This window comes from Melanotaenia boesemani, chromosome 11 (assembly GCF_017639745.1).
Source record: "Melanotaenia boesemani isolate fMelBoe1 chromosome 11, fMelBoe1.pri, whole genome shotgun sequence".
Taxonomy (NCBI): domain Eukaryota; kingdom Metazoa; phylum Chordata; class Actinopteri; order Atheriniformes; family Melanotaeniidae; genus Melanotaenia; species Melanotaenia boesemani.
Genome location: NC_055692.1, coordinates 23659947 through 23686302, shown reverse-complemented (window position 1 = coordinate 23686302; position 26356 = coordinate 23659947). Strand labels below are relative to the sequence as shown.

At 38.6% G+C, this 26356-nt stretch overlaps 2 protein-coding genes across 4 annotated transcripts in view; both read left to right on the top strand.

The window, feature by feature from the left end:
- pdlim2 (PDZ and LIM domain 2 (mystique)) overlaps nucleotides 1–3575 on the top strand; it is a 32439-nt gene extending 28864 nt beyond the window's left edge. For all 3 annotated transcript variants that reach the window (XM_041999982.1, XM_041999981.1, XM_041999980.1), the window contains exons 9-11: nucleotides 1758–1903; nucleotides 2287–2398; nucleotides 3070–3575. In XM_041999982.1, the coding sequence (XP_041855916.1) occupies nucleotides 1758–1903; nucleotides 2287–2398; nucleotides 3070–3262 (451 nt within the window). In that variant the 3' untranslated portion in view covers nucleotides 3263–3575. The remainder of the gene's footprint in view (nucleotides 1–1757; nucleotides 1904–2286; nucleotides 2399–3069) is intronic.
- A 6144-nt stretch (nucleotides 3576–9719) lies between these two features.
- Nucleotides 9720–26356, top strand: part of adgra2 (adhesion G protein-coupled receptor A2) — a 35046-nt gene continuing 18409 nt past the window's right edge. Inside the window, exon 1 of the mRNA XM_042000375.1 lies at nucleotides 9720–10739. Coding sequence (XP_041856309.1) covers nucleotides 10438–10739 — 302 coding nt within the window. The 5' untranslated portion in view covers nucleotides 9720–10437. The remainder of the gene's footprint in view (nucleotides 10740–26356) is intronic.

Genomic DNA, 26356 nt, shown 5'->3' with positions numbered 1-26356 from the left:
CCTAAAGTTACAATAATTTAAAGTCAAATCGTTGGCAGTTTGACCATATATTCATGGATTTCACTGCCTGTTCAGATGCATGCCATTTACTTGCCCTCACTTCTATTATTAGCTTTGATTTAATTGGTTTTGAGATTGCATGTCAGAGTAGATTGAGTTAAAAAGGGGAAATGGATAGCCAAGGGTGGAGTGGAGCATGTGGAAAACTTGGAGGTTGTGCTGCAGAGGTCTGTTTTCAATTTGAACCATGCTCATTGACACAGAGGAAAGGCTCTGAGCGTCTGTTTCGTTCTCGTTGCTGAGACACAAACTTTAACAGAATTATTACACTTAAGCCAGTACACATCCAAAAAATGCATATGCAGGCACATACAAAGCTTATGAAACTACTCTGAGACTACTTACGAAACTACTCATCCATCAGTTTTAGGACATTGCAGCTGAACAGTGATACTAAACATACAACCAATGCAACAGGGGAGCTGTGCAATGCCAAGCTGTGAAGTTTTCTTTGATTGGCCTGGTCTGTCACACGACATTAACCGAAGTCCAGTATCACAGACTGAATGCAGAATTGTAAAACAAAATACTGACTGATGTCCATAGCTCATAAATACTATCATGATATAAGGACTTCTGTGAAACATGACACTACTATCTAAGTTTGTTGATTTAAATTAACATTTGAGTATAATATGGATATGGATCTCCTGATTTTGAGCATGTTTTCATATCAGATACTGAGGCTTCTGTTTGTTGCTAGTCTCATTGAACAACTTCTTATCTACTGTTATTTTGCCAAATATAACACTTTGCAGATTACATACATGTTTATACTGTAACATAAAATAACAGCAGTATCAGTGGTTGGGTCATTGACTTGTTGTTTTTCACAACAGGTGTTCACTGAATAATAACTAAATGAGTGTTTATGCTGTTAGTGACAACAGGTGAAGCATCCAATCTGGTTTAGTTAACTCATTTTGGCTGACAAGCTGGAAACAGGTGGAAGACTTCAGACCACACCTAGCCTGACTGGATTACTCAGCCAACTGGTTCCAACTGTCAGCAAACACTTGCATAACCTTTCAGGCAAATACGTGGACTTTGCACTTTAACTTTGTGTATTTTTGCTTCTGTTATTAAAACAACACATCTATCAGTCACTTTATATTTTACAATGTGTTTTTTTTTCTGCAAGAGCACCAGCAATTGGTATTAAAGTGAGCGAAATATTATAATTTCCCACCACTTCAAGGGTAATTTGCTAGTAAAACAATAAGCCTTCCTAATTTATCAATTAGTTGAAAGTGTCTACTTGGGTAAAAGCTTCCTCTCTTTTTCTGCCTGACTTGTACAACGACTGGAAGATTTTTAAAATGTATATTTATTTTTTATTCTGCCTTATATTTACTATATTTAGGCTTACTAAATCATTTGCATATTCAAGGTTGATAAAAGATTGATGTGCTGTTATATCAACTGTAGTCTCATGTATGTTTTTTCCAAAATGGTTTTCTGTTTTTTGTTTGGTCCGTTTTTTTTTTTTTTTTTTTTGGTCCTTTTTTTTTGTTGTTGTTTTTTCTTGTTATTCAAGTCATAAGAGCCCTTCTGGTAAATTGATCATGTATCATTCACCATTCATCATTGTGTATATGATGAGTGATTGGAGACAGTTTGGCCTCCTCTCTCTGATGTACAGCCTAGTTTGACTGTAATAACCTGTGACATATTGTTTTGCGTTTCTTCTGCAACAGTTCCAGTTCTGACTTTGCTATGCAGAGGTTCGACAGAGATTCAGAGGTGTACAAGATGATCCAGGAGAACAAGGAGTCCCGTACAGCACCTCGCCAGTCCAACACTTTTAAGATGCTACAAGAGGTCTTGGAGGCTGATGAGAAAGGTTAAAAGCTTATATATTTTTTGTCAATTATGCATCTAACAGAACAAGAAAGTGCAAGTAACTGTCTTTCATATGGTCTTCACCTGTGCTGGATGGAGAGATCCATCCAGTTTGCAGCTCACATTATGATCCTCATATTGTGCAACATGTGTGTCCTCCTTTCCTCCATTTACTTAGATTAATATTGGTGAAAATAAAGTCACACATTGATAACATTCTTTCATGATGTGGTAATGATCAATGTTTTGTCCCTCATGAAACGTGTCCCACGGGGAATAAATGATGGGAGACAAAATCTCCACTGGCAGAGGGCAGTGGAGATTGATTCAATAAAAGTGTGTCAGAACATTGTAATGAGCAGCTTTGTGTGTGTTTGTCTCCAGAGGCAGCGCTGCGGTTTCCAGGAAAGCTCTCACCCAGCGTCCCAACACCAAGTGCACCGGTAGGAGGGGTCAGCAAATACCACACCTGTGAGAAGTGTGGCACCAGCATTGTGTAAGTATTCAAGCACCTGCAGTTATACACTCATAACCAATACATAGGTGGATAAATCATGATAAATTGGCAAAGCAAACAAAGGTTTTACACATGACCCTCGTGATATTTAAATTTGTGTGGTTGTGGTCTTTGTTTTTTTTTTTTGTTTTTTTTCCGGGGATGTTGTTTGTCCTGTGTGGTGATAGAACTGACTGCACTGAAATAAAATTGAAAAAAAAATAGCTTTAGACTGCCCTGCAAGATACATCCTGTTGTCCAAATGTAATTTTCACAGAGAAAAACTAAGCATAGCACACAGAACAAATAAGACTAACAAAACACTCAAACCACAAGATGCAGCTAGAACACACATGATACAGCATAGAACATGGCACAAGTAGCTCAAAACAAAAGGAAAGAACAGACCAGAAGGGAAAATAAAGAACAAAAATGTATATTTTTCATCACGTTTGACATGACCATCTTAACTTTATTTTGGTTATTGGAATACAATTGGAAAATTAAACAATAGCAATATTTATGGAAGGTTTCTCACTTTTCTTGAAGACACAATGAAACGTAGTGTTGATTTGTGTTGACATTTGAAACTCTCCCATTGATTTGCCTTGAAAATGTCTTGGAATTTGCCTTGTGTGTTTTGGTATCTGACTACTTGCATTTGTCCACAGCACACAGGCAGTGCGCATCATGGATGATCGCTTCCGCCACCCAGAGTGCTACACTTGCACAGATTGTGGGCTTAACCTCAGGATGAGAGGTCACTTTTGGGTTGGAGATGTGATGTATTGTGAGAAACACGCCAAAGAGAGGTACCAGGGCCCAGGCAACTTCCCTCAAACCACCGTTTCCCCTCGTCAATGAGTCTGTAACGCTATACCCGCCCCGCTATGGACAAGCACGGCTGCTTGTCTGCCTGAAATTCCACCTCGTCTGACTCCAACTCCATCTGAGTTATAGACCTTTGGATGATGCATGGGGTGGAGATTATGGGGAATAATTGCTGATCACATTTAACCATATTCTTGCAATATTATATATATATATTTGCTTTACTTTTAACTATATGAGCCTCTATGGTCTCCTTAGGTTATTTTTGGCTCCCACAATGAACAGCTCCCATGGACTCAAGCCACAACACATTGTGTTAAGGCCAGGTTTGCATTGACCCTCTGAAGATGATAACATTTGAATTTTCTGCTGACACCAAGGGACCACACTCCAACCGACTCTGCATGCCATGTCAAAGGTGTGCTGTACACTCAGTGCTGCTTGGGTGTGTATGGATGCATGCTTTCACATGCAGAACTGTGGTGGTTTCTGCATGCTGTCCCTTCATCTGTGTGCATGGCTGTGGTTGTTTGTGTGTGTGTTGTGTTCATAAGCAAAAACAAAAGTAAGAGAATATGGTGGGGTGAAGTTGTTACAGACGCAAGGAGTTTGTGAATTTTGCGGTAGATTCTGGCCCAAAGCCCTTAAATTTATCTGTAAGCTGAATTTATGAAGGGAAATACTGGGAAGACAAAAACATACACCACCAATCAAAAGTTTAGACACACTTTCCCTTTAAATCTAATGGAAAAGTCTGTCTGAACGTCTGACTGGTAGTGTATTTGCGGACATTTTTGGCTTTTTTGTTGCTTTTGAGGGACTAGAATTATTTAGTGTACCAATATTTTGGATGTTTTTGTGATTTGAAATGTTTTCTATAATATAGATCATTTAAAATGCATAATGTATGCACAGGACATTTTGGTGAAAAGAATTTATGATACAACACTTGTCCAGTTACAGCAATACTCAGAGATACACTTTAATGTTCACATTTTATGTGGCACTTAATAAAATCGCACAACACAAAGCTCCTTCTGTCATGTTTGTTGAAATCTGTCTTCACTCTGAATGTTTTTCTGAATTGTTAACTCTTAACATGCTTTACAGCTGCACATGAGGTATTCCATAAAGATTGCTGCTAACATAAGGAATAGCATAGTCTAAATAATGATTCACATCCACATTACATCCCCCGTATATCACTGTAGTCTACAGTTTATCCAAAGCCTTCATTACATCCATATCCCTCACAACATGAGGTGATAGTTCCTCCTTCGCCCCGGAAGCTGTCAGTTTCTGCACAGTAGACGTAATTAAGCAGCAGTGTGTATCATAAAATGCAGCATTTCTTAGCCATATGAAAATGCATATAACTCCATATGATGCTGTTGGGATGGTCAGAAAATGTCGTGTAGTGTTGCTTCACAATCAGGGTAATATCTGTATGTTGCTGTACATGTGAACATACTTTTCTATGGAGTAATATTTTTTTTCAAATCATTTCTGAACCATAGAATCACATTCTAATCACTAGACAGTGTGAAACAAAAAAAAATATGACAATTTTAATCAGCAGTAACTAGTTAAAATCAACATGTATGCTTTTCCAGGTAGTATTACTTGTGTTTTTTTGCATTGACTTGGCGAAGGGTTTGATCTTTAACTACCTGGCTTGATTAGTTTAATGTAAAAATGTGTAAACCACTTTTTTTTTTTTTTTTTTTTTTTTTTTTTTTTTGACAAATCAGATTATTTTTTTGCAATGTTGAATGTTCACAACAAACCACAAAAAGAGAAAAATAGTTTGATTCCCACTGGCACTTTTTTTGGCAATCCTAGTGTAGAGGGAAACCCATGGCCTCAGTCTGTGTACTGTATGTGCAGAGTCTGCGATTCACAGAACAAACCAGATTTCTTTAAAGCTGAACAGAAGTTGCACAAGTTGTGAGCTTGCTTCTTGTTCCAATTCTTATTAAGGGGTTGGTCATATAACATTTTCAAATTATAATTACTGAATTCAGTGCATTAAAAAAATGGCTGAAAACTCAATGGTGCTGCAGAAAGATCAGTTTGGTGAGTAATAACCAGTGTGTTCTCACTCCCAAAATACCCACTAGTAAGCCTTTTTTTTTTTTTTTTTTTTGCTCTTTCTTTCTTTGTCCTTGTCACATCTAGAACACACTATTTTATTCTAAGGAAGGACCATGTAATTCACCGCACTTACTGGGAGGAGGCACCGTTGTTACAATTTCCAATGGAACCAAACTAGAAGAAAATTAGAAATAGAATAGGAGCCACTTTCTTGACAGCAAATTGCATTTTTGTAACATAACAAGGCATTTCTTTATTCTGAATAGCACCTTTACACAAAAAATTGTTTAAATTTATGTTAATTTGACTTAATTCTAACTGTTGAGAGATTTGATGAATCTGGCAACCATGTTTTCTGTTTTTTAAGAACCCAAGATGAGTTGTGAATGGTATAAGGCTAAGTGTGTTAAATACTTGTGAAATTGCTCATTTTATTACTGGCTTGTATAATAAGTAGTATTAACTTTTGGTTGAAATGGATCCATACTAGATATTAAAACCAGAACAAGTAGACAAAACCATTTTAAAACAGTACTGTTTTCTGAATTATGTTGGAATTGGCACTACTTTTATTTATACTACTTCAAATATAATTCCCATTTGATAAAGTTTTCTAAGATGCCACAAAAACTTTACAACTTGTTAAGTTAACATTTATTAAACAGATTCAAGTAGAAAGGAAATCCAGTGTCTTTTTAGACTAATTTTGCTGTACTTAGAAAAACAGAAGATATCTGGATTGTAATGCAAACAACATTGAACGGAGAGATGAGAAAGGTTTATAAACTATAAAAGCAAAAGAGCTGGAAGATTCTACGATCAGGAGAATAATTGTTGACAGGTGAAGGTGTTAGGGAAAGAAATATCCCCCTAGGCTTAGTCTTTCCAAGCTACTACGGGTTGTAGCTTACCGCTCTGGGGCAAACTTGGTCAGAGAATGATTTGTAATTGAAAAGTATTTCTCAAGCAAAATTGCAACACCTTGGTCTCAATATCTTTGGTGCACAATATTCTGAGACGATTTACAGAGTCTGGGGAAAATGGTAGTGAGAAAACTAAGGATGAAGACCACAGCTGGACCTATTTGTGACCTATGAGCACTCAGGAAACACTGCAGAAGACTGTAGGCACTGGCTGCCTGCAATCCTGATCTGTCTTCAACTGAAAACGTATTCTGCATCATGAAGGATCGGAGGATGATGACTGTGGACTGTTGAGCAATGGAAATCCTCTGCAATAAATTGTATTATCAGTTCCCAAATAATTAAAAATCATATACAACACATTTCTGGAGATTAAAAATCAGAAACTGGGCAAACATAATGTAAAACACACACATATTCAGATTTTATGACTGAGTTACTGAGCACATTTTAACTCCTGGAATTGATGTTACTAACTTGTTCTTGATCATTATCATCATGAACTTTTAAATGCTCTTAAATTTCATACATCTTCAGATATATAAAATAAAAAGCAAGATGTTTGCAGTGAACAGCCTGACATTCAGTAGAGACATTTTTACACCAAATAATGAAGCAGAATATGCAGTCAGTGTGCAGGTTAACACTTAAACTTAATGGACATTAACTTAAAAACACTGTCTTGTGTGTGTTGGCACTTATTAAATTGTTAAATGTACATTTGCTGAAATGTGCATGTTTTCATGACCTTGAATAGATTTGCTGATCTCAGTGTAAAAAGCAAGTTATTTGTTACTACTGTATGTGGACTAATAAACAGCAAAACTTAAAAATGCAAAGTCTCAACACTTAAAAAAATGTCAAAATGAATTCATTTCAGAGTTAGTTTTCACTTCTTATGAGATGTGTTGTAATACCAACAATAGAAAAATGTTAAAGAATCAATGTCCAAATTGTATATATACTTTTCTATTAACTTTGTCCTGTCGTATATTTCAAAGGTCAGAATTAGCTGTGTAATTAAAAGGAGGGGTAATGTAACACTTGTGATAAAACTTTTTAATTACAATTTTATTTTAAGTTCATTGTTGGCATCAGAGTCCACATTTGTTTATATTTTCTAAATCAATAAAATTCTCCTGGGAAGACTCAGAGAATCGGTTCTTTTGACTAGTGCCTCATTAGATAAAGTTGCGGATTTAAGTTTTGATTACATTAAGAACATTCTGGAAATGGGTTCTAATTCCTAAAGGTCAGCAAATGTTTGGAGTGAAAACGTGGTTCAGATTACAATTTCAATGCAGTGTCCTAATTTCCTCATAAAAGTCTAATCAAAATCCTTTGACCAGGATGAGCTACAGGACTGTGTGGTAAATTGATGGAGGAGCTCAGAGAGCGTGAGCTGTGTGTGCTGCTGATTACACCACTAGATGTCATGGCCTCATCAGGAAAGACTGGGCATCCAACAAAGGTGGCTGGAATTTTTCTGTTTTTCCACTGGCAGAAACACACTCCTTAACCATTTCTGTATCTCTGATTGCACTAAAACTGCTTATTTTTGGATTATTTCTGCTGATTTGGAGGATGATATAAATATTCTGTACCAACAAAGAATCATGAAGCATCTCTCTTTCCATCTGTCATCACTCATCTCTGTCAAAAACTTGCATAATGTCCACTAAAATCAAACAGAAGACATTATCTCAGCTCCACTTTTTGTGCCTCCAAGCTTTGTTGCTCCCCACCTTTCCTTCCTGATGTGCTCTCCTTTCTCAACACTCCACCTGGAATGGAGTCCAGATGTGAAGCAGGGAAAGGAGAGACTGCTTGCTTAAGCTATAAGGAGTGAGAGGGGCTGTGGAGTGAAAATGTTGGAACGACATTAAAGTTTGTCTGGATGCCATTAAGTACAATTTGATGTAATGTGCAGTTCGGGACGTGACATTTAAAATGGAAACTGTGCTCTCCAGATGAGAGAGATTTGGGCCCTGTGGGGTTGGAGGGGGGTGTTGTATATGAAGCTTTATTTAACAACTTGGATAAACAGCCCTCTGTTTCACTGTTGAGCGGGCGCCCATCTACTACTTGTGCTTTCTTTCAATAATCATGCTGGCTCTCTCATGCTGCTCCAGTGTGCAGTATCATATACAGGAATAACAAACCAGGGGTCCGCTGTGTGGGTCAGAGCACAGTGCAGCATTATATTGCCAGGCTGCTTGCATGACTGAGGTGCCTGCAGTTTGGATATGTCGGCGAATACATGTCAAGCCCAATTGCATAAACTCCCTTTTCAAAATCTTTCTGCTTCACCGCCTCATATTTGGAAATGCTCTCCAGATTTGAATCGGCATGGTCTCCATCCTCCTGGGTCTCTCGTATATCAAAAAGTATTTTTAAAACAGAAATCTCTTACTATATTTTGGGAACTTTCCATACAGACAGGAAAAATGTGAACCAGAAACCTTGATGAAGGATACAGTCAAGAAGGAGGGGGGGCATATTTTTCAAAGGTTTCTTTCAACAGAAGAGTTGAGTTCATTCTGGAATATTATTTTTTTCTCATTGAGTAAACCTAGGTCTAAGTTAACAATTTTGCTTATAGCACATTCATTAGAATGAGCCCATGTTTCATCCACAATGACAACATAAACAACACTCGGTAAGCAAAGAACTGCACTTTCAATCTCAGTTGACTTTGAATTCTTAATGTTTATGCAGTTAGGCTCATTAGAAGTTCAATGCTGAGCTTCTAATTTGCTGTTTTTGCTGAACTAATCTGCTGATTTTGTCCATGTGGACAACAGCAAAAATGCCTCATCACAAAGTTATCACCCACAATAGGGCAGCTCAGTGTTTGCAGATTTTCAGGATGAAACCCCTGTATGTGCATGAGTCCCTCTGCAGTAACTTTACTGAGGTGTAGGCCATAAAAGTCTTTGCTTCCTCTCTTTCCCGCTAATTAAATGAACAGTCTTTGATCTGCAAGTCACACAATACACAGGCCTTCAGCTTCCATTCATAACTTAAGATTGCTCTCTAGGTTAAGCCACACATTGAAATCAAGACCTTCCGGTGTTCTAGATGGAAACAGCTCATTCAAAACAACAAGGAGCTAAAAACACCCAATATGTCATGTAAACAGTCGATGCTTATCTACTCCTCTTTGCATCATTGTACTTTTTTTTCCTGTTTCCCTTTTATGACTTCATAGGGGTGTTTGTGATTTCATTGTCATAATGTTATAAACTGCAACAAATAACTGAATAATGAGTTTAGTGCAAATACATACAAATGCTTAGAAAATGAAATTAATTTACTGATTTATTTGTGTATTTGCAGTCCATTTATTTTAAAGTTCTGTGCATTCGAGTGCGAATTAAGTCCAGGTGGCTTTAGCCTTGGTCACGTGGGGAAGTAAGACGAACGCGCTAGGACCGCGGGGACCAGAGCGCAGACGAAGACGGAATGGGCGCACTTGGGGTAGTAACTGAGTTTGCAGTGACAGAGACAAGCAGGCAAAACCGCTTGATTTTGGGAATTACACGGCAGCCGAAGAAGACCAGGTCACTTCTTTTTCCGATCTTATTCCTTTTTCGCCCATTTTAATTTAATTGTAAGCTGCGCGTGTGAGTGTGGGGATCTCCGAGATCAGAGAAAGTGCTGAGGAAAACTTTTAAGAGCAGCGAAACAATAGATAAAATTTACACGTTAAACTTTATTCTTTACTTCTTTTTATAAATGACAGTGACACTGGATGTGGTTGGGACTGCTCAGTCGGGGATCTTCTCAACCCCTTGATAGGCTAGTAGAGGGAAAGATAACTGTAATCTGGGCACTCCCAGAACCCTGAAAGAAATGTGATTCTCTTCAGGTAATTAATGGAAAATATTACACTTTAAAACACAGAACTACATCGGTGAAATAGCTTTCATAAACAATCGGATGGACACACATCCCTTGGACTTATTAACTTTCTGTACTGAAGAGATTTGTGCGCTGTGGCTGCCATGACATAACGGGACACTTAACGGGAAAATAAGCTGCGGAATATTTCTGCAATGACCGGATGATGTGTGTTCATTGTTGAGCATAGGACTTCCAACTGGATCATCCATTCCACACATAGAAACTCATTTTATTACTTATTGTCCTGTCTTAAACACTTTGAGAACTTCATGGTGGAGATATGGGATGACTGGAGGCGGGGGTGCAGCTGAGGTGAGATCCAGGAGAAGGACAATGTTTGCGCCCGGCATTGGCATCCCTTTGCTGCCGGGGCATCTGGTACTGATGCTGCTCCTGCTGTCCGCCTCCGAGCTAAGGCTCTCCCAAGCTTGCCCTGGGCTACTCGCCTCCACCAGCGGCTGCAGCTGCACGGAAGAGCGCTCCAAAGCGCACGGTGTCCAGGCTGTGGGGAGAAGGGTCAGCTGCAGCAAGGCAGAGCTAGTTGACCTTCCGGATGCTGGCTTGCTCCCCAACAGGACAGTCACACTGTGAGTTGGTACTTTATTTTACATTACCCTCTAAGCCAGCTTAATATCATTATGTTACTATGATCATTCTGTTGGCTCACAATGAGTAATTTAAATCTCTTATGTGTCACTTCAGAATTATTCCTGACATATTACCATGCATTATAGACATTTTTAGCAGAAAAAAATCTATCAAGCAATAAATTTATATGTAGTATTAAAACGAGTGTTTACATCAGGAAAATATGAATAGACATTGAAACTTATATCATAACAAAATTAACAAATTCTGAGGTATTTGTATTGTAATCATGGCCTGCGTCCTCCCACTTTTAACTGTGCTAAAGACCTAAGGCAGTAACATAGCTTGTTATAGGTCAAAAGTTTACATCTTGATCTACTCTAACCCAGCAGTAGAGGGCTGAACATTGCCTTTCTGTAAAGCATTAAAAGCTTCATCATCAGGACCTGCCTCCTCAACACAACTCTGTCACTTTAAATTTGGTTCAGCCAGACACTCTGCTCAGCTCACTCTTATGCCCTCCACCTCCACCCTATGCACATGGTCCAGCTGACTCGGCCTTGCAAAACTGGAATAAAAAGAAACACACTGAGTATTTCTGTCAGATTTTTTTGCTTAACTGGTGGACTGGCTCCCATTTAAAAGGCAGCAACACCCTGTCTCTGTCTTCTGGCAAAGAAGGGGAAAAAATAAACCAATAGAGAACAGGACAGCCCTGATCTAGGCCAGTTCAGTTTGATATTTTTAATTATGAGGCATTTATTTGTGTGGTCTGTTTGGACCAAACTTGAAAGGGCCCTATCATGGGCCAAAACACACTATCATTCATGATAGATTGCTGATCTATTAGTGACACATTTTTTGGGGTGGTGTTTTGTTCCGTTGCAATGAAGCACTTTCTTCACAGCTGCTCAGAGTTTCTTAAGATGTTGCTCATTCCCACAGTGCATTGCTGTCTGTACTCTGACACAGTGGGAAAAAGTGCAAGCTGCACATGGGCACATTACAAAAAAAAAAAAAAAAAAAAGGGAAACATGTTTAAGTGCCCAACGGAAAGAAGCATAAGAGGTAAAGCAAGGGGATTTGTGCCCCAGGAGAGCTAAAGCCAGCCAGCAGTCCATTTATAGGTCCTTGTGTTTCTTGCTTAATAAAAGCAGGATAAACATCTGGCAAACACATTGCTGTAAACTCCAGAAAAAAATGGCTTGGGTGGTAGTGGTTGAGGTGATTGAAGATAATCTTCTATTCCCGCACCTACTAATTTTGGTTGAGTTGTTTTCGTGCAGATGTTTGGCATTCTGTGACACATTTAGGAGGCGCAAACAATTCCACTGGCCATTTTCATTACCTTGACTGGGAACACTGGCGCGTGGAAAGTTTGTTTTCCTGATGATTCGGTAAGTTCTAAATGCGCCTGTGTTCCCAGTGTTGCTCATGACATTAGCTCCAGATGTGGAATGTGGGAAGTTGTGTTGATATTCGTGTTATTCCTGACATTCCTCCGACCGTTCAGAGACTGCAGACAGTATACCAGGTGCAGCGGGGAAGCTTTTTTCTATGCCCGGCCTGAGAAGCCAGCCCTGCTGCCCTCTCTCCTGGGGCAGCATGGAGGAATGCTCTTCTTCATGCTGAGCAGGCAAAGGCTGGAGGACACCAGGTCCTGGGCTTCCGGGGCCGGCTGCTACGTGTAATGCACAACAGCTGGCTCCTGTGAACATTCCAGCCGAGGCCCCTGAGCCTCATGGGAAATCCCAATAGGGATTTGTTTATTAAAACTATTAGTTGGCTGTTTGTTATTCCTGCCAGCCAGAAAGGAGCACACAGTCAACCCAATATTATGAACTCCTTCTTTTGCTTGTCAGGGTCTGAGCTGCACTTAGATTAGACTCAGCCGATAAACTGTATCATTTCAACAAACTCACACTTATCACTATTTACTGATGCATAATTCTTTTCTCCCAGTCATCTGCCCCACTTTCTCTCTTTTTTTTTATCTATAGCCTCTCGTTTCTCTCCCCTTCCCACCCCTCTATCATGAGTTCATCCACATGCAGTAACTCTCAACCTAAATATTTAGTCGTCTTGGTAGGAAACTGCTATGTCCAAACTCCTTCCAGATGTGAGCCTGCACAGGCTTGTGTTTAGGCCTAATTATGCACGGCTGCAAAGGAGCTGGATCACTGGGTTAGGAAGAAGAGCAGGAGGGTAGAGAAGAGAAAGTAGATAGGACTGTGAGAGTGAGAAGAAACATTTTGGGGCAAAAGTAGGAATTAACTGGGAGGTTGATAAGAGGCCAAAGTGAAGAAGAAAGTTGAACATGAGAAGCAGAAGAAGTAGAAAGAGGGAACCAAGAGGAGAACAAAGAAACGAGAACCAAGCAAGAAAGAGAGCGAATGAGAGGGGAGAAGCTTGGCAGGCGGTTCAGAGGGATGTGCCCCTGGAGACCCAAAACTCCCCAGCTCCTGACTAACAGATCTTCAACACTGGGGTGAGAGGGAGGAGGAGGAGGCAAGGCTCTACAGTGTAGCAACAAAGCTTCGCTTCCAAAGCAGTGCGCCATGTCTCTATTATTATAAGTCTTTTGAAGATTGTATAGCAGAAAGATATGTTTGTTGGGAAATGGGGGAAATTCTTGGGGAGGAATATATCTTTTAGATTCATACTGTCCCAAAAACACAGAGAAATAGCTTCTTTTTACAGCTGTGTGGTAGCAGCTGTGTCTGTTTCAGTGTTTTAATGGATAACAGACAAATGAAGGGTATGTACAGTGGCAGTTTATGTGTGAATGTGCTTGTGCTTCACTGCTTGTGGTTTTTACCAAAGTCAAAACTCGACTCCTCCCGTTGCATTTTCTGTTGTCGTCGTTGTCAGTGACTGATGGTTTTGGCTTAGTGGGTGCCATCCTTAATGAGTGGGCACAGATGCTCAGGGTGGGGGGTCAGCATACCCTGTCTTAGTCTGATGCCCCTTTGCTCAAGACAGCTGCAGCTGATCCCTGGGTGAATGTTAGCGTTGCTGGACTGTGGTCAAGGATGTAGGATAAAAATATTCTAACAGGACAATATTTTTATCAACAAGTGAATGGTTGTAGGAAACATTTGTAGGGAGTATCAGTTTCTAGGTGTGGATGAAGCTGTTCTTTAACAACTATACTCTGCATCAAGGCTGTACAGTGGTATAAACAGAAAGACACAGTTTGCAGGTAATAAGTTTAGCATAACAACTGATAACAGCAGGAAACAAGTAACCTCACCTAACTCTTCCAGAAATTAATCTGAATCTTTCTTCAAGGACCCGCAAACCTCCCTTATATATGGCTGATTAATATTTATATAAACTAAAGTGTAATTTGTTTCCCCATTTCTCCTTAGGCTAAGCTAAGCAACTGCTACCTGTACAACTAACCAAAGGAGAAAAGCATAGTTTCCAACTGTGTGGAACTATTTCTTGGTCCTCATTTAGTATTGTTTCTTTCCTCAAAAGATATACAACTGAAATTATTGTTTTAATTCAGGATGAGAAAGTACAGCAACTCACTTTTTCCAGGCTCTCAGCAGCTTTTTAAAGAGCCCATATCATTCCCACTTAGAAGCTTGGAATTAAAATTTTATTGGGTTTAGTAAAACTATGGTTAAGTTTAAAAAAAAAAAACCTCCTCTCATCTACCACCTGAAAGTCTAATTTTAGCGCCTGTCTCTGTAAGGTATTTCTGAAAACTTAGTCTTCTCTGATAAATAGAAAATTGTTTAATTTTTCCTTCAAAGTTTGGTGAATTACAGAAGACTGAAGACAAGATTCCCACAAATGATGTATTTAATTAAAATGCAGACAAATGGAAGCAATTATTTCAAAACTTTTAAAAATAGTTTTACTGTTGTTATTACTTTATTTATTTAACTGACATTTGTGAGTCAAAAAGGCTGGTTTTACTCCCTACTTGTCACACCGACACTTTGCCAGGAGTTTTGAAGGTTGGGAAAGATTAGGATAAAATGTGTTCATGGTTTGCAGAAAATAAAATAGTAACTTGCTTTTGTGCTCGGGTGACTGGGTTAGACTACAATAATTTTGAAACAGCAAATACAACACAGGCAACATTTAACCAATATCCCTGTGGAATGAAGCATCTGGTGGAGATGACTGCCTTGTTTAGATGCACAATTCCACATTTGTTTGATTTTTCTGAATCCACGTTTGGTTGTGTTTAGTTGACCATCATGCAGTTTGTTATAGTTTACTACATCTGATGAGTCCTTTGAATTTGTGTCTTTTCAAATCCCACTCAGCACTACAATATGACTCTAGTCACCATTTCATCTTCTGAGTCACATCATCATTCTCCCATTTGTCTGACCTTAAGTCAAAATGTGTTGAGATGGGAGGATGTCGACAAAATGTTCCAAACCATCATCTTATCAGCTGGGAGAATTCTAATAGCAGGCAGAATGCTGGACCCTAGGCATTCCTGCAGTGATAGGATTTATTTATGTGTGGAAAGGTGTTGAGAGAAGGGGGAGCTGGTTCTCTTCTGCACGCTTAGTGGGGCAGTGGTCAGCAATAAATCAAAAAAGCAAACAAAGGCCTGACACTGGATACTTAGAGCTTTAGACTGCAGCTGCAGCACCTGCCAGTGCCACACAAGCACTGGATTTTATTGTGCCTTAGCAGGTCAAGGTACCATGACCATAGTGGGACTTTGGCACACATCTGCTGCACTGCACTGTAGCTTCCTGCCTGTTTGGATCATGAATGCATATTTTCACTTGTCACCTTGTTGTGTTTGTTGATTAAATTGCTGCGATATTTCAAAACTTGGCAAAAACAGTGATGTGTTGTCAGAGTAATTTCATACCCCCAATTGGCTTTTTGTTATTTTAGTTTTTCCTTTCTCGTCACTCTCTTCTTATCTTACTCCAAAAATGCCTGACTTTGGCTTTTCTTTGCCAGCGCTAACTTCCCTCTCCCTGTGTCTGACCACAGCAGCCCCCAGAGTTCCTGCTCGGGGTCGGCTACACATGGATACAGATGGAGATAATGGGTGTCTATAGTGGGAATGCCTGTGGTCAAAGTGTGTGTGGGTCTGTGCATGTTTTTGTTCCTGATATACTCATTCTTGAGAACTAATCCCTAGCAGTAGAGCATTTACTGGATTTCAAGGGCTCATAAATATGATATCTAAAGTAAAAAAAACAACAAAAAAAAACCAAAAAAACTTTATGCATTCACCTACATATTGTACATATAAAAAACAGTGTGGCCAAACCCAAAGGGAAGGGCTGAGCTGCATAAAATCTCTGAGACAAAGCACAGACTGAAAAATACGGACACTACTTATTTTGCAGTATGTGTCTTAAGCAATATTAAAGTTTCCTTCTTTTTCTCATCAGTTTGGATCTAGAACCAAATTCATGAAGCCCTGCCCAAATAATCCACTTTATAGGTATTCTGATAAACATCACATCAGCATTTCTTTAATCAATATCTCTTCAAACAGAATCATATAAGACTGTTTCCGGAGAAGTCAGGCTGCTTGTTACATTTAAGAATCCCCTGTTAGAAACCAGTATTGCTAATTATTCAATTCATAAAGCTGCTTGAAAAGGTATTGAATTACACTACATGATCTCATGAGATCCTTCCACCCATCTTCTATACCTGTTTATTCCAATGCAGGGCCACATGGGGGCTGGAGCCTATTGCTGGACAGGTCACCAGCCCATTACAGGACCTCAGAAGATAATCAGCATTTTCGTGGCTCCATATTTACACTATATTATACTTTGTGTCAGTCACTATATATTAATTAGCTTCTCTCCTGCTCTTCCTCTTCACTGTCCTCACCTGCACTCTGTCTTAATACACTTACATTCTTAATAAAACCACTCTCATTTTTCTTTTTCTGTTGTAAAATGAGAAAACAAGCCTTAATGTCTGACTGAAAAGCAGTCTTAACTATGTTAATCGTGGTCACTTTCAAGGCATTTTGAGGTTGCTGCTTTGCTTTGATAAACCTTTATATTAAAAATGATGGCATGCTTAATAAAAGTTAAAAGTAGCAACTAGGTTGTTATTTCCGCTTGTTCAGTGATCACTCAGAAAGGAAGTTAGGAAGGACAGTCCCTCACTTTTTCTCTCACATGGTGCACAGACCCCAAGCAAATCATAAGGATAACATCGTAGCTTACATGTGCAAGTAGATCACTTTTGTTACAGCTTTGTCTATGCTGCTAACTTTGTGTAAATCATGTGGGAAGACTATTGGAAACTGTGGAAATTGCGAAGCGCTTTGAAAATAATCTGTCAGGTGATTGGATTGACTGGGTGAACCATCCATCTGTCATGGCCTAGCTTAAACATGTGAGATTAGTGAAGTAGATTCACATTCATTTATTGTATCTGTAAAGATGCTGTCATGTGCATTACTAGTCAAAGTTACAAAGCAAGTTGTGAAATTAAGCAATAAATGTTTATCACAATCTTTTTGAAGCAGTAAATCACTGTTAACAGATATAATAGTGTGTATTCATGCAACTATAATCAAACCATTCTCTGGAAAACATGTTGGTCTACCATACTTTTGTAATACCAGCCTCATGGTTGTTTAATAAATTGTGGTAAATTCTGTTGTCGAAACTGGTCAACGTGGAATGACAACTTTAGGATTGGGTCAGTGAACACTCAATGTGATTAAATAAAAAAGACCCACAGTGAGAAAAAAAGAAAAGAAAAACAAACTAAACAAGCTCCAAACAAAAGTTTCCAGTTTGTTTCTCTCATATACCTCTAAAGAAATCAGAGTATCTGGGGCAGAAAGATTTTAGCCAAAGAGCCTTTTTTTAAAAACAGCCTGATTTCCCAGCCGTCTTCGCTCCGTAGCAGAAAACAGAGACTGGTTATGAGACAGAACAATGAGACAATGTTTGCCAGGCATATACCACATTCCACTCACTGTCTCAAACAGCTAAATTCACTAAATTGCCTCATTAAAATTGTAAAAACACTTTAAACAGTGATTAAATTGACCATTGTATTCCTGCTCTGCAGCCATAAACTTTCCACTTTGGTCTGTTTTGATGAGTCTTTGACTCCAAATATCTCAATAACTTATTGTTACTTTACACTAAGGGCAGTTGTATTTCATCTTGTGTTCCTTGAATGTTAATATTTGCGGCAGCTACTTGTTTATGTTATTTAAGGTCACTGGTTGTTTCAGCTGTAATAAATTGCACATAGAAACACACTCCATGGACAGTTACTGTTAGCAAAACTCAATGAATTGCCTAATAAGAATTACTCCAAGTGGGGTAAGTGTATATATGTGTAAGCCTGTTTGCCTGTGCACACACATATGTGGGAAGGGCGTGCATGGCCACAGTGCTCAAAATAGGCTTCAGTCCTCCCCTCTCTAATTAGAGACATTTCAAAAACCTAGATTTTAATTTTAGACTAGTAGTTTTTGGACCACATATGCACACACACATACACACAAGGAGTTAAACATACACACTCTCCATATAAATAAATCTGATAGGTCACACACATGTGCATCTAAATCTATACACACTCACACACAACCGCAAACCACAAAGCCTAACTCCATGGTGCAGCCTGCTAACCCAAGCACAATGCGGCATACTCTGTAATAAGTGGTTGCACATATTAGATGCAGGAGCACACTCCCCATACTGAGCCTTAGGGCAACTATGATGGTAAAGCCAAGTAGTGCAAGATTCTTTACATGCTATAAATTATATAACTCAAAATTATGTCACTAACACATATGACAAGAATGTGTTCCACTCCTTCATGTGGTTTTCTCTCCCTCCGCTCCCTGTTTGATGACTGAATTACTCAATCAAGCTCTGCAGAATGATGAAAAATATTTTGCATGCAATTACATGGATGCTCCTTTCCATGATAGGCAGTAAATAGGGCTTGTAGCTTGGCAGTGTTCCCTGGTAGCTGCTATAGGCCCTCTGGTAGGTCAGGCACAATGGGCACATTCACATCTTGACATGCATTTGCTGCTAAAGTGCCTGTTGTGCTCAAGGGCATTTAGTCTCTGTGTTGCACTCAGTGTCATGACTCTCTGAGGAAAGGCTCAGGGGGCAAGGTGCTCCTGGGACTGTGGTGTTAGGTGGCTCTGTCTTTTTTTTTTTTTTTTTTTTTTTTTTTTGTACAACGAAAGGGTTAAGCTATTTGGACGGACCCATGCACTGAATAGCCAGTGCAGTCTGGAGGCCTCTTGTAAAGTACTTATTGTAACAAAGATGACACAACCACCTCCCAGTCTGAGAGATCTCTCTGCTCATGCTCTCTTTGATCCCTCTTCCATCCACCCTCCTCTTCTCATCTCTGCAAAAGTGTCCATTAGCAAGAAAGAGACTTCGAGGCGAGGGTTGGGCTGGTATAGGTTTTTGAAGCTTGATGCGAAAAAAGTCAGAAAACATGGATTTGTGAACAGCTGCTTTTAATGTCATTGGACTGGATCACTTTTATTTCATATAAACCATCAAAATAAACAGATTTTTTTTACAATATTAATATAATGTCAGAACAGTAGCTAAATCTATAATTTTGCATCTCAACCATCTGTACAGTATTAGTTTTTCTGGGCTACACACACTGGCCAAACAGAAATCTTTACAGCTTTTTTTTTTCTTTTTCCCCGCATGTCCTGAAATGTCAATTTACTTTCCCCTTAAACTATGACCACACAAAGCCACACTCAGTCCAGCCAAACCCCAGTAATCAGGGACTAAATTAAACATTTTATTCAAAACATGTTATCTTCCATCAGCATGAAACTACAGATTACTTCTTTTATTTAAATTACATACAGAAGTTGCCAAGAACAAAAATACATTCGAAATAAAGATTACAATAATTTTAAAAACGTTATAAAGACAGTGTCAGAAATGTACAATCTTGTCAAACGTATTAATTATATACCGCTTGTTTGGTGAAACTTTGGTTTACATTTTTTTGCTATCAATGAGACTGACAGAGATATAAATATAGAATTCAAGATTTATTTTTCATTACTGCCTTTCTGTTTACAGAGATCTATGCAGGTAGTGGTAGTAGACTTTCATTTTCATTTTACATTGTTAAATAATAATCACCTACATCTTTCATGTTTGTCTTTATTTTTAATGAAGATAAAATACATATAGGCAAAAACAATATAGTAACACCAACCAGAAACATATGAATGAAGATTATTTCAATATTAGCTATAATAACTCCTCCATGAACAAGAATTTGACTCCTACTTGTCAGCAGTTTTCATAACAAGTCCAGCTTAGGGGTAAGAAGAGTCATGTGTCCATTTGCTTTTTGGGCTTTTTCTTTTATTTGATTTAAACCTAAAATGTTCCTACAAAGGAGCTTTGGGAAGCAGCTTTGAATCCATTTGGAAATATTCTTCATTTTGGAAAAAAACTACATCTGATATCTTTACTTTTATCTTTACTGTGATTCACTGTAGCTGTTACTGTGTCTTGAGGTGGTACTGGAGCCATTTAATTGAAACATTGATCCTATTTTCTTAGCAAATATATGTGTTTTTAAAAAATCTGGTTGTATTGAGGTATATTGTACTGTAAATCAATATATATGGTCACATCTTACTATCATTTGCTATTGCACTTATATGTCTACACATATCAGTCAAATTTAGTGATGTCTAATTTCATTTAGCTGTTTCAGCGTCAGTCTCCAGGCATTGTTCATGCCCGAACACCATTAAGTTTGTCCTTACAGGAGTCCAGGATTTGTAATTGCTTGGGTACATTTGTGTGTAAATGTACATTTTCAGTGGTTTTGCAACAGATTTGTTATGACGCAGGTACAACAACGTTATCCTCTTTTGCTGACATGTGTCAGCACATATGAAACTCAAAGCAGTGCTTTGTTTGTGAGGTTAAACTGCTGTGTGATGCATATTTGGCCTGACACCTGATTCACTGGACCTGGCATTCAGAAGGAGTAAGCTACAATGGAGAAACTGTTGAAAGCCAAAATAAGTAACCACAGTATATTGTTGATATTGTTGCTGCATCTTTCCACATTACTATTAGTGTCACGTCCTTATGTGATGTGTTTATAAAGAGAAACACTTTCTTGTCCACTCAGCTCTTTCTTGTAAGTAGCTCAAATGGGAAACAAGATTAAAAGCAATTGTAAAAAAAAAAAAAAAAAAAAAAATGGTTAAGGTTCTCAGCTGTAAAACACATGAAACTGCTCACACAATACTGTGGGGTGACAAGTTGTGTGCAAGAGGGTAATCAAATAGCTCCCAGCAGAGTTCAGTCCCTTAAGGCTCAGTTTGTATTAATCTTTATTTTCATGAACTTAAATACTGCTGTGCACAGACCAGCATGTGTATTATCAAATCAGAATGTTAATTAAAGCAGGCTTAATTCAATAATGACTCTTGGAGACCCTCATTTAAAATCACTCTCATTATCTGGCTCCCATTGGTCTCTGAGTTAAACTGGATTTTTGCCACGCTACCAATCTCTTTCAAGGGTTCTTGTCTTTCACTTTGCGTGTGGTCCTTCAGAGTAAGAGACCAATTCAAAGTTAAATTATGTTTACACAACAGCCCAATGGGGTGTTCTTATGTTTTATCACACTGAACCAGTGTTGTTCTGTGTCTTTTGGTCCTCAAAGGTTAGATCAATGCCTGGATGGGCCAGAAGGTTGAGTGTCTAATTATCTCCCTTGTTGTTTCATCACAGAATTAAGCTGATGTTCTGCTTGTGATGCTTGTGAAGACACTGCTGTTATTAAAGAGCTGATTATAGTAATAGTAATGCGAGTAGCAGCTTAGCCTGTAGATGAATCCTTATTAAAAATAAATCTTCCATTAAGAATATTTTTCTGCTTGTGGTTTGCTGTAGATTCCTGCAACTACACAGAGCTCACTGCCTGAGTCCAGCTAAATATTTAGAGGCCAACACTGGCCAATTGAAAACAGAGCTTTTTACTCAAGTGCATTTAATTCATGTCCCACACCAAATGCCAAACCAGGCTGGAGCATTTCCTGCACGTGTGTCCAGCTTATAAAAGAAAAACAAAACAAAAACTAAAGTATTACATGTATTTGGCAGAAAGAAAGGATAAAGAGTGAAAGCATACTGACATCAAACTCTTCATGAGACCAGCAAAGAGGACAACCTGTGTTGTTTGAGTGTATGGCTTTCTGACTGTGGTCAGGACATTAGATAGAAGTGTGTCAAGTTGTGATCTGCTCCTTGTGTCGGTGCTGCACAGTGCACAGCTGACATTCCCAGCTCCACCACAGAGACAATTCCTCAGTGAGCTGATTGGCTGACAATGACCCAAAACCAAAAGCAGCTTCGCTTCAGTTTACATCACACATAGGTATATTCACATGCATATTCACACCCACATCAGGACTGATCCCACAGTGCTGGTGCAGTATCTTAAAGTAGTACTGCTATTCAATTAAAATTCAGAGAGCAGAGTGGAAGTAAATCACTTAGCAAATGCAATTTGCGACATGCTGTCATACCCTTATGTGGTCCTCAAAGGCTTTGTGGGTTTAGGAAGTAAATTGAGCAAACTGACAAAGTAAATAGCGTGGTGCAGGGACGAGCTGCTGCGGTTGACTAAGTATAAGACTCTTTGTATTGTTTTTATTGTTTTTGCCTTTACACACTCCTTTGCATAACATGAAAACCTAGTAGTAGGTTTGATTTGATAAGTTGTGCACACTGTGCAACTGGTTTAAAACATTGCACTCATCCTGTAGACTTTTGTGTCTCATCTACTGAGACATTTGTCATCATTTTCTAAATAATGTAATTATTTTATAGCTTGTACATCTGTAAAACAATATGATTCTCAACGTTCAATGTCCTGCACAGGCAGATGAAGTTACCTTAATCAAATCTACTGTATAAACACTAAACAGATATGCTGGTAAAGTGAGAGCTGTAACAGAGTATAAAAGATGGATATATATATAGTCTCATTGTCATACTTGAAGGTAATACACTAGATGCTAAAATGTCAATTGATTTGGCTGAATACACAGGTTTGGTTGGTTGTTTGCATACACACACCATAGACATGTTGGTAAGATCAGCTTTCTTTAATCAGTCCTTGTGTTGACACTTTTAGTTAGCACTGACATGCTGATGGAGAGTTCATTTGACCACTTTTGATTTGAATTGGATCATTTGAATTTGTTGGTAACTCAAATCTAATTAAAGCTTTAAGCTAAGTCAACATCATTAATACTGTTGAGGTAAAACTTTCAAGAAACCCTCCTAAACTTTTGATCTAAAATTGGTCTGTTTTTGTTTGTGTTTTAAGCCATTGTCTCGGTGGAGCGCCAAATGTGGCTGAGTTTCACATGTCTACTTTGCTCCGCATTGCTACAGTTTGTCAGGGTTAAATACCTTTACCCTTCCTGTCATATCTGTGGTCACTGTGGACAAGGAACTCAACTGTCTCATTTTAGGGTTTTGCTTGGCCAGCTCCAAACTATAACTGAGCTTGAATGTGGGCTTTCTTTCTTAGACAGCAGCCTTTCAGTCCAGGTGACGTTAACCTCACTCAGCTTTAGTGTTTCAACAGTTTTCATTTCTTAGCAGACCCATGCCTTAATACTTTCAGGGTCGTTCATCATCATTTAAAAAAGCAACCACAAGATGATCTTCAACTCTACATTTAATTTTCTGTTGTTCTGTATTTGTCAACTCATTGAGTGTTTGTCGGATGAACCCTTTTCATGTTGGCATATCGAGGCGGTCAGTCCTAGTCATTAGAAGTAAGTGAGGAGGCCTTGAGAAATTAGAAGACATTTTGGAACTTTATTTACAATTTGAATAATTTATGTGCTGATGTCAGAAAACCTGTGATGAACTGAAGCTTGTGCAACCCTTGTAAACCCTTGTCCCTTGTACTCCATGTGAACATGCAGAAAAGAAGCTGCTGTCTATGCTTCTGCTTGACCTGTCTCTTTTTCATATGACCTTTTGCTTTTTGATCCTTGTGTAAATGAATTACATTAAATGGCTGAACAAGATTCTGGAGCCTGACATGTGGCCCTGTTCTTTTTTTCATGATTAGATGGATTCAATTAGCTCATCTGATTTCTTAGAAGCCTTTGTGGTCTTAAAGGGTTAAGCGAATAAGAAATTGTAAATGCAGTTCTGAGATAGCATCTATAGTCTGGACTGAATTAGCACAGTTCCATGCACCATACATCTGATAGTTCTTGAAAGCAGATTATGTCAATCTGCCATCTGATACTGTATATCACTTATGGAGCACAGAAACAAACCATTCATGGACAGTTTAGCGTCAGCTGTAAAACAGCACTGAGCAAAATAACCTTCTAGGAGTAGTAGTAGTGTACCTCTGTGACTGAGAAGCTACTAATCGTAAAGTTCTGTTAACCTCTGTATGGTACAATGATGAAGAGATGCATCCTCATATGCCTCAGCTGTCACCTGCCTCTGGACACTGATCCGTCTGTCTGATGGCCGTCCAGGAAGCGCTCTCTCCCTCAACCCCTGACCTCTGAGACCAGTTTCTGAATAAACAGCTAATTGGCTGGGTTTCCTGTTTAGCCTGATGGGAACGCTGACTATTTCTGTCTGTTTACAGAGTTCTGTCTGTCTCTCTTTCTCAGAGTTGAACTCCCTGTATTGTTTATGAAAGAACAATGTGCTTCACTACAACTGTACTCTAAACATGCAGGCTTTGGGAATTATGCAGTAGTATTCAGCCTCTGCAGCTCTGCTACATTCCTGGAATCTGCATCTTTTGTTGTCGCAGAAATTCAGTTAGCTCATTTTGTTTATTTGTGCATGTCAGCTTTCAAGGTGTAAAAAAAAAATCATATTAATAAGCTAATTAAAGTATTGTGTGTCAATTTTCTTTAGATTAAGGATCTTAATGAATGAACATTTACAGGGATGTGCTTGTTATAGTATGCTATACAACCTGAGCAAGTTTGTAAATAAAATACTCATTGCTGTTGCTATAATTACATAAAAGAAATGTTTTGTCTTCATAGGCATGATCCGTCAACATATGGACACTCAAGCACACCAATAGCTATTGACTAATTGTTTTCTACATAATAAACCTATTTAAATAATAACAACAATAATAATAAAAAAAACTATCTGTATCTAAACTGTCTGTGTTTAATTAAATGGCTTGTGTCATTGCCAGATGTGACTTTCTCCTTTTCTGTCTGTGTTGAATTATTCAGGCAGTTCCGGATCTTCTGCAGCTTTCATCTTGGGCCTGCATCCATTTATAGGAGCAATTCTGTGCCCAAAGTTGAGTGAGAAACCTTAAGGCTCAGGAGTCATGGGTTCAAATTCAGGCTACGCCACGAGAGGGCTGTTCTCATCTAACATGCGCCCTTGAACGTCATCGCTAACCATGATTTATTTTAACGACTTAGTGTGGATTTGTGAACATGATATGTTTTTTTTTTTTTTTTTCCTTTTTTTTTTCTTTGCTCTCAGGGCTGGAAATAAAGCTTTGATTTAGATTGATCAGTTTCTGAGGCTTCGAGTAAAATGAGAATGAATGAAGATTTTGTAATAGCGGTTCTTACACATGTAATAAAAAAATATTTTGGATTTAGATATGTAATAAATCAGCAGTGCCCAGGTTTCACCATTACAGTCATTATCAGTAGAGCATTCCCAGTTTCTTTAATATAGCCCAGTTTAAAAAAAGATTTCTCAGGTTTTTAATTTTGGTAAATAATATACTATTGGAAGTTATTGACTGAAGTGTTCAGGGTAATTGAAAACGAAGATGATTTACTTTCCATGTTGGTTTTTCCATCTTCAAATTGTCCTCATATTGTGGCTGCCATTAAAGCACTGAAGTGAAGAGGTAAGTCAGTCTAGCTTATGCCCGTATACCAATATTGGACGATTAAATCTGGTCATTAAGTAAGCTGGAAGGCACAGAGCTGAAGGCAGTGTTTTTATTGATGTGGCAGGAAACAGAGGGGCTGACTGCAGCTGCTGAATCTGTAAATCTCACAGACTGTTCGCAGTCAGCTCCCTCTTTTAAAGGCACACACAGCTTCACTGTCTCGATTAAGAACGCACTTAATGTCACAAACAGCCCATTAAACAGCATGTGGTGGGAGGGAATATAATGTGAAACTGAAGGGTGTGTTAATAATGGCGGCCTAACGCCAGGGCAGGGCCCTGGCAGGTCTGTGGATCCAGACACAGTTGTGATATAAATCCTGGAGTCTCTCTTGCAGATTCGCACAGATATTGTTCTTGGTTTTTGACTGAAACACCCACCTTACCTTGTCTACACTAACACAGAACTGCAGTATTTTTCCAGTCTTTAGCTTCAAATAGAGGCTAAACGTCACAACAGCCACAGACATGAAAGTGATACCAATCCTGTTTTCTGGTGTAAAAAGTGTTGTTCTTTGTACGCCCAGTTTTTCAACTCATCATCTCCTTTCTTTTTTTTTTACGTTACGGGAATGCCACTTTTTGAAACTTGGCAACGTATAAGTTCTTTTAATGCATCTTCTCCTCTTGCTGCTCCTGAGCATGACTTTATAGCAGTATAAAATATAAAT